The 9,314-nt window shown below is 35.1% G+C and overlaps 1 protein-coding gene across 1 annotated transcript; it reads right to left on the minus strand.

Moving 5' to 3' along the window:
• Window positions 1–332: 332 nt before the first annotated feature.
• On the minus strand, window positions 333–5,318 carry LOC126705442 (protein SUPPRESSOR OF GENE SILENCING 3-like). Its single transcript, XM_050404468.1, has 5 exons — window positions 4,416–5,318; window positions 3,893–4,187; window positions 3,193–3,437; window positions 882–1,033; window positions 333–555 (listed from the first exon to the last, which is right to left on the minus strand). Exons 1-5 carry the CDS (start codon window positions 5,316–5,318, stop codon window positions 333–335), a joined length of 1,818 nt encoding a protein of 605 aa, XP_050260425.1.
• Between the last annotated feature and the right edge of the window lie 3,996 nt (window positions 5,319–9,314).

Raw genomic sequence — 9,314 nt, forward strand, 5'->3', positions numbered from 1 at the left:
TAAAATGTCATCACTAGATTCATTACCACACAACAAAGCAGAAATAAATCATAATAACCCCAAGGGTAGTACAATCAACTGGGAATCACGCTTCATGAAGCAGACTTCACTACTTTGAATCATCCCCTCCCTCTTACCTTTAGATCAAAACTTACTTAAAAGAAGGAAAATACAAGGCAAAAATAATAGTAAAGAACTAGCAAGCTCATTCTTTTTTGGTATAACATTCCCCAAAAAACTACAATTGAGCCAAAAACCAAAAGAAAAGCTATAGACCCACATACTCCCATTGCTTTCTGATTCTGAGTTCACCACACTCCAATGAATGGAAGCTATTGGCTGTTTGTTCCTAATGATGATGAGGGGGCATACTTCTCCATTAGCTGGGTTATTTCAGTTTCATACTTCTTCTCCAGCTCAACCTCTTCCTTCCAGTACCTCTGCCTTAGCTTTCGCTTCATGTATTCATGATCTCTATCCAGCTTATCCCTCTCATCTACAAATTGTTCCATCTCTTTGTCCTGGAACTGTATGAATCTAGCAATTTCCTGCTGCCTATTGGCAAAAAAACATTTCCAAATATTAAAAATCCATATGACTTAATTGTCAACAACTAAGTCTCACTTACCAAGTTAGTCAAGTTTTTGTAAATAAGTATCAGGCAATGTCATTGAGCTACAAGGTTATTGGCTCTTTGGCCTGGGTGACGAATTGGAACCTTTTGGTAATGTAAGGCTTAAGGAAACCTAAGGTACTTAACAGATCAAAACTTCAATTATCTTTTAGGATACCAGTTAGCTGTAGAGAAGGTCAGACTTTTTTTTTTGGGGAGAAGCGCGAAGGGGGGGGGGGGGGGTTAGGTCTAGGTAAGACATTGTTACCTAATTCTTAGATCCTCTATCTTAGATGAATTTGTCATCTTCACTTTCTCTCGCTCCTGCTGTTGTAATTGCTCAAAACTATCTTCCTTTGCATCTATAGCTTGTTGAATAGCTTTGATTTGATCCTTAAAAAATTGTTCTTGGGCATCCATCTAGAAAAGAACACAATACATATTCAACATCAGTGAGGGAAAAATCAAATGGACAACCAAATATACTCTTTAATGAAGAACAATGAATGCTCTAACACAAAAGTTGATGCAACATAAAATAGCAAAAATAATTGTGGGAAACAAATGTAATAGGGAAAAAATAAACATAGGAATCAACAACTAGAGTTACTTGGAATCAGACCTGGCAAGAAAAAGGAATCAAAATCTAGGAATCAACACTTGCTTGGAATCAATAACGAGTCATCAAAAAAAATTCCAACACAAATTGTATTGATCAAGCATATAATCACAATACTAAACTTTGGGGCCTTTAAATAGAAGTCAAAAGTTTTTTTTTATTTAAATTTTATTGATAATTCGATCGTTACAACAATGGAGGAGTGCGGATTTGAACCATAGTTCTCCTTATAAAGGAGAGCAAGAAATGCCACTAAATTACAAAGTTCATAACAATAGGGATCCAAATTACATCAAAGAAGGAACTAACTTTTTAACCAAATAAGGGAAGGAAACAAAATCTGAACCAAGTAAGAAAGGTAATAACTCTGAAAAAATTACATAAAAACAAATAAAAAAATTAAATTCCTAAATTAAAGAAGTTCATTAAATCAATCAAGCCCAACTGGCAGTGGGCCTCCATCATCCAGCAATGGATTGGGGCCTATATTTTCTGTTTGCATTACTCCTCACCATGATAGTAACCCTTATAAAGATGAGATCACAACCATCAATTCAATTAATCTAATTCTTCTAAATCTGCCTACTTTGAGTCACATGACTAATTAAAAAGTTATGAAATTTATTAGTGGTCACATGGCTCATTCAAATCTAACATGAAGACCTTCTCCCCTCTCCCTATGTGTGTGTGTCTTAAAAATATTTAGTATTCTCAAAAAAAAAAAAAAAAAAAAAATTATCACTTTGATCCTCCATTACCTTACCTTACAAAAAATATTGCCTAAACACACCTGCATAGAGACCATCATACAAAGAACAACCAAACCCAGGTTTTCACCCACTCAAAACATTAGGTCCAGATGAACCTGGCAAAGGCAATTTATTGGAAATCTTAGATGACTTTTATACTCAAATGCTAATTGCCTCACTTCATCTTCCCTCCCACTTCCTCAAGGTGTCCATTCTACTGTTAACACACCCTATCCAAACCGGTACTCTGTCTCTAATCATTCTGTTACAAGGGTCATGAAGTCCACCCCCAAAAAACATACATACTATGCTAACTCATTCAATAATATTTTTCTACCATGATGCATGGACATTCAAACAAGAGGCAGAAATTAAGAAATATGAAGATTCATTAACAATTCAATATAACACAAACTATGTGCTCTTCTATAATTATTTGGGATAAGAATAAAGGGAGATGTAAAAATTCTAGAACAAGTGAGTAAGCCAAAGTAAACATATATAGGAATATAGGATAATCAATAATTAGGAAAACAGATAGGAAAAGTGATTCAAATTAGATGGATGCCCATGTTTTAGAAGGAGAACAAACAGTTGATGGACTGCTAAACATGTTTCTGTAGAAGCAATGCTGCCCCTGGAAAATGATCTATGCACTCTGGCTTTCCTCAGAGATATGTATCTTGTAGATTCACAAGTTTATATAAGAAAGTAGAGGTAATAATTTATAAATTGCATTTAGATACAGTAGCAAGATGGTGGGTACCATAAATTAAATTATGACATCCCCTAGGCGAAAAAAGGGCAAAGAATAATGTGAAAGTAATCTAACTTCAACAAAGTGCCTTTGAGAGAAGACATAAGGAACCCACAAGAGTGTCCAAGTCATAAAGAAATATATCATATGCGTGAGAATACATGAGATATGAAGAGGTTGATCCGTGGTTTTATAGGATTCAATACCTTTATAGGATTTAAAAATGTATTATAAGCATCTGAGGTTTTAAAGATTCTTTGTCTCCATAAGATTTTATTAATTCAAGCAGAAGCACCAGCAAAAGTGGCCACCTTGAATGTCCATTACCAGAAAAGTTCATCACAGCAGTGTTAAGCAGTAAAATGTGTTGATTAAATTGAATCAACATAACATCTTCTTTCCCACACACCAAAATACTTCTAGAAATAATAAACTCCCTAATCCAAAACATTACCTCCTCTTTGTTCTCCTCACGCTGTATTTTAATTCGCTCTCTGACAATACGATTTTCTTCTGTTGCTCTACGCAACTTCTCACTGACTTGAGATAGAGTAGCTGCCAGAGTTTGTGAATGCTTCTTCTCTTTAGCAACCCTTTCTTTAAACCAGGTAATCTGCTGTTTATCATCATTTATATCCTTTATCTTGCTCTCAACCATCTCTTGGTATGATCTCATCTCAAATTTCAAGTTGGACCTACCTAAGCAATTGCACAGCTTTTTAAATACAGCATGCTTATGAGTCTATATATCCTCCAAGAATAATTTAAGATACAGTTAATTTTAGGAATAAATAAGAAAGACTAGTGAAGAAAAAAGGTCACTTGTTTTTGGAGCAAGAAAATGTGTTTGAACATACTTTAAAATAAAAATATGCTCCCCCCCCCCCCCCTCCCTCTTTTCCACTTTTCTTTTTTGGGTGTCCTAGGAAAAAATTGAATGTGAAACTAACGCTTCCATTTGCATGTAACTTCCTACAAATTGTCATATTTGTTAAGCAAATTCCTGCTTAATAAGACAATTTTTAGACTCCCAACCTAGGACATACATACCAGAAATTTTTGATATAGTATAATAAACAGCAGTCTGACTCCTATGTCAACATCATTACATTATGCACCATGAAATTGGACCAAAAGAGAGATAGAGAGAGAACCATGGGCATGTTGGTTGAAGATATCCAAGTCATCTTTCACAACCATGTAACCATAAAGTTGACGCTTCCCACCCAGACAAAAAGGGGTCTTACAACGACCCCACGCATCCCTATCTCTTCCTTGCTCTTTGAAATGTTTATGCAAACGTGCAGCCTCTAAATACCCTGATGCCGAGCTCTCAAAGATTAGCACACTGATGCCTCGGTGCCCTTTTGGACCATATGAGTGTCGAGCCTTCAATGCAGAGTACGAGCTAAAGTAATCAAGAAGCTCTTGATTTCCCATTCCGTTCCACTAAAAATTCAAATTCATAAAAGGAAAAATATTAAAAATATTGATTGAATATTAAATTCAAGAAATCAACCCTGCTCCTTTTCCAGCCACCTAACACCCCCCCCCCCCCAAAAAAAAAAAAGAAGAAGCATATTATGGCTGCAATGCACATCAGTGATAGGAAAATTAAAGAAAGAAAAAATAGTTTAAGCATTCATATCATAAGCATAGAGTAGAATATGACAACACCTTATTGTTGTCATCCTGCTGATATCTTGTGTTCATTATGACAACCATTGGGGGCCATACTATTTCATGATCATTAACCTTTGCATCTAGGCCTTCCCATTTACCATATGCTTCACCAGATAGTGTCAATGAAGTTCCCTTCCTTTGCAACTCCTGATCCAAGATTTCGACAAACTTCCTGTGGAGCTTTACTCTTCTTGCCTGTTTGTTTCTGGCATGATGCATTAAGGGCTGCAGGCCTCGATACCAATCAATGGCACCAGGAGCCCCTTTGCATGCTGGGCAGTGCCACTGCCTTGAGGGTAAATTGATCTCCTCAATAGGCAGTTTATCCATAGACTCAAAGAATGTCACAAACCACTTGCTCTTCTTGAGTGTCTCATAGCTCACTTCACTTGAATCTAAATCAGAGTCATAATTTGAGAGATCATCATCACTATCACAAACAATCTCAGAGTGATCATTATCATTCTTCTCATCATCAACACAGTAGGAGTTTGAGATGATTTCATCATTCAACAGGCCATTTTTTGAGTCACTAGATTGAGTGTGATCAGCTCCAGCAGACCAAAATGATCCTTGCTGTAGGGGTGGAGATACTACAGGTTGTTGGCCAATGTAATTATTTTGCCAAGGACCCTTAGACTGTTGGATCCATGCATTTACTCTGTCATTGGAATTCTTAAGATCAGCATTTCGTGTCTGCATAGAATTCTGAGGAAACCAGGGTCTTGCAACACTACTTCCAGCTCTGTTATATGACTCCCGTGGGGTAACATTGCAGTCACTAGCTTTTGAATTTAGATTGATGTTTGCTATATGATGATTCAATTGATTAACCTGAGGATGAGTGCTTTTATATACACTTGAGAGCTTGGGAAATGGGTCGGCATTATCAGCCATCAAAGGATTTCCACTTGCCTTCTCTGGAACTTGTCGTTGTATGAATTCCTGTTTGTGTATAATTGTTTCAAATACAAAATTCTGCAAATAGTTGAATATTTAAAGAAAAAAGTACATGACTGTTGCAGTCACTAGTTCAACCAAGCAAAGGCAATGTACTAAGTTTGTGATATTAGAAATATGAAATACCATATGGTTCAAGAGATGTGATTCTAATTCGTATGTACATGATAGATTATTGTTAAAGATTAACAACCTACCAAGACTACTAATTGAAAATTCCTTTATCAGCTTTTAACAAGATGCCATGGGTGAAATAGTCAATAAAGTACTCTCATTTGTTTCATTTGTCAATGCTACACACACTAGCAGTACTCTAATCTAAATTACTAACACACAACCTAACAGGCAAACCAATGGCCTGTGACCAATTTTAGACAATGATGACTTTGTAAATCCTTAACATGTGAAGAAATAGAGCAGTACACTGCTGAGAAAGAACTTGTCTTCTGGAAAATAAAGGTAACTGAGCACATAAAAATCCAAGGAAAACCATGTATATTATAAATTGAGCCGATGACTGTCATTTAAAACTTCAATCAAAATGATTATGAATTTGGGCATGACATTTGAGGTGACCTGATAGAATCAAATTTTAGATCCTAACAATTCTAGTATTAGTTTTAAAAAAGTTTTGCTGATCAAATTCCAAAAAGGAGCTATATTGAAACTTGGGATACTGATTTCACAATTTAAAGATGAAAATGACTATAGCATTATGTAGGCTAATTAGAGAAGATTGGGCAAAAAAAGAGGAAAGCTTGATGTATCAATTATCATACAAAGTTAATAGTGTAAATAAAGAATGAGATGCATCCTCCTAAATAACTAGCAGCAGATGGCTTGAGTAATTAAATTTGTGACAAACTTTGTCTGAGATGTTAAAGACTCAATTGGGACTTCAAATTTTAGTCTATTAGAATGGTGACTCAATATCATAGCCTATAAAGAACGCATATTTGTACAAGGTTGAAATGAAAATGAGATTCCTTATAATGCATTTAACAATCTAATTGCAAACAAGAGTTTCAATGCAATTAAGTTGCAGGTCACAACATTAACAAATAACATAAAATAAAGCTTAGCAATTTCTAGCATCAAGTTGTTGTGGCAAGTTAATCAACTCGTGAAGAACAGATTATACCATCTCTATCTGGGTTCAATCTAATCCCTGTTTTTTTCTTCAATGGATCAATGTATAAAAAAAGATGCAAACTTTATAAAGCAGCATTTGAAATTGCCAAACAAAGGACTGAAAATCATCAATGGGACAATGCAACCCAGAAAGAGAGAGAGAGAGAGAGAGATTAAAAGCATACCAAAGAGAAACATAAGAAATACATGTAGTGAGAGGATGTGACACTAACATTAATGCAAGCAGATGGAAAACAAAAGTTACTATTAAAGCATTGATAGAAATTGCACACAAAGCAACTAGAACCATTCATATATCATCAAAACATTATCTACCCGTTTGAAAGCTTGCATTTCCCATTCAAGTAAACAACTTTTTCCTTCCACAAATCATGAAAGTGACATATATCATATACATATACATAGCCAAGAACAATGACACAAGTTGATGATAATGCAAATATTATAAGCATGTAGAAAGAGATTGAGAAAATGGAATAGAAGAGTGGATGATGATAATACCAATACCAATATCAATGGGTGCTAAATTGGGTATTGAATTTGAGCTGGCAGGAAAAAGAAGCAATGTGTTACGTACGTAGAGAATGGCAATTGCTTGACCGTGCAACGTACCAGGGCTCTGGCCTCTGGGGACACTACTCTATGCCAATGTTTTTTTTTATTTTTGGACCCCACAAGGATAAGGTGTTGTACGGCCCTGTACTACTGCCTCGGTTCAACGCAGAACTACACAACACACCAAAAACTAAGTTTGCTAAGGTAATTTTATTTTATATTCTTTGGTTAAATAGAATTTTGTGTTTCCCTTTTAAAAAAAAAAAATTGTGTTTGCATAAGTCAGATGAGGGATACACGTGCGACTTAAGCCCACAGCCCACCCGTGCACGTAGCCCACAACACGCGTACATGGGGCGAGGGATCAACCCTTATTTTTTAGAAACAAATACACGCATATAAGGGAGAGAGAATGAGATTGTAGAATTCAATCATTGGGTTTTGTAATTTGTGGGGTCACTATATATATCTTGAGAGTAGAGAGAGACTTGTTGAAAACAAGGTAAATGGGTGCACATAACAAACAAGGTCATGCATTGAAACTGATCTCAATGTCAACACAATTTACGGTCGGTTGGTTAGAAAATCTGCCGAAGACCAAAAATAAGTCACATAAGGGAAAAAAAAAATTTATCTTCCAAAGAACCACCGATAAGCCTATGACCTTATCCCCAATTGAACCTTGGACTAATTCAAACCCTAATTATGGCCCCAACTCTCGAAAAATATAAATTAGGCGAAAAACACATTTTGGTCCCTACATTTTGACCCGATTCCCGTTTTGGTCCCTAAGTTTTTTTTTTACCGCTTTTAGTCCCTCTCCAGAAAAATGGTTCCATTTTAGTCCCTGCCGTTACATCAGAAACGGATATTGCTGACGTGGCAAACGGCAAAGTCAAAAAATAATAAACTAATGCCCACGTGGCCTAAATTAATAATAAAAAATATTTTTTAATGCCACGTCAGCATCTAAATTAAAAAAAAATAAAAACTCTCATAAAAAAAAATCCTTAAATAAAAAAATTAATTTATTAATTCTAACTAAATAAAAAAAATTAAAAACTCTCATAAAAAAAAAAAAAAACTCTCATCAAAAACAAATTTAAAACTAAACCCAGCAAGAACAACCCAGCAAGAACAAACTAAACCCAGCATAGAAATGAAAAAGGTCGTGCAAGAACATCTTCATAACTGTCCCCCTCTCTCTTTGTTCTGCTCGTGCAAGAACATAATTTTCACAGACACATATTCAACATGGATTTATTTCAACCTAGAGTTTGCAACAGAAAACTGAACTATAATCCCAAACAGATACTTTAAACACATTAAAACCAAAATTTGAACAAAACCCAGAAAACCCAATAACCAAAAGCCACCACAAAGCCAAAGAGCAACAAGAATCGGATCCAAAGAGAACGCAAAAAAGAAACCCACAAATATAGTCAGAAAACAAAGAAAAACATCGAATTCAATACCTATGAACAATAAAACTAAACAAATATATAAAAAAGTGGAAAAGTATCCTTACAATGAATCAAAGTTTCTGGGGTTTATGCAATTTTTTTAGAAAGAAAAAAGAGAAACAAGCGAATTTTAAATTTTTTTTTCTGCAATCCTAAGGATTAATCACACACGAACAAGAGAATAGCAATGGCAGACCAACTCACCGACGACCAGATCTTTGAGTTCAAGGAGGCCTTCAGTTTGTTCGACAAGGATGGCGACGGTCAGATTCTCTCTCCTCTCTCCGATGTGTCTTTTTTTATTATCAGATCTACTTCTTTGTTGGTCCAACGTTTTCGCTGTCTTTCGTATGATTTTTCCTTGTTCGGGAAATGTTTTGCGTTTTGATTTTTTGTCCTAAAAATGAAAATAATTCTGTTACCAGAATTTCTATTTATATTTATTTGTTCATCGTTTGCTTGCTAAGAAAGCTTTGGGAAAAAAAAATAAATAAAGAGATTAACGAATTATATGATTGAATCTCAGATTTGGAATTTCCGAGAAAATAAAAATTCTTAAAACAACTCTTGAGTGCTCAATATTTTGTGAATATGCCTAGACTCAACGTGGGTGTGAAACAAAACAAATGAAAAAGGTCGAATTATTCTATGCTGGGTTTAGTTTGTTCTTGCTGGGTTGTTCTTGCTGGGTTTAGTTTTAAATTTGTTTTTGATGAGAGTTTTTTTTTTTTTTTTATGAGAGTTTTTAATTTTTTTTATTTAG

Source organism: Quercus robur, chromosome 2 (genome assembly GCF_932294415.1).
Source record: "Quercus robur chromosome 2, dhQueRobu3.1, whole genome shotgun sequence".
NCBI classification, from domain to species: domain Eukaryota; kingdom Viridiplantae; phylum Streptophyta; class Magnoliopsida; order Fagales; family Fagaceae; genus Quercus; species Quercus robur.

Excerpts from the sequence above, each read along its gene's own strand:
- LOC126705442 (XM_050404468.1), bottom strand. The coding sequence starts at position 5,318 with ATGGCTGATAATGCCGACCCATTTCCCAAGCTCTCAAGTGTATATAAA. Across the intron at positions 1,034-3,192 it reads GTGAGGAGAACAAAGAGGAG|ATGGATGCCCAAGAACAATT; the intron begins GTAATGTTTTGG and ends GTTCTTTTCTAG. Across the intron at positions 556-881 it reads ATAGAGGATCTAAGAATTAG|GCAGCAGGAAATTGCTAGAT; the intron begins GTAACAATGTCT and ends TTTTGCCAATAG.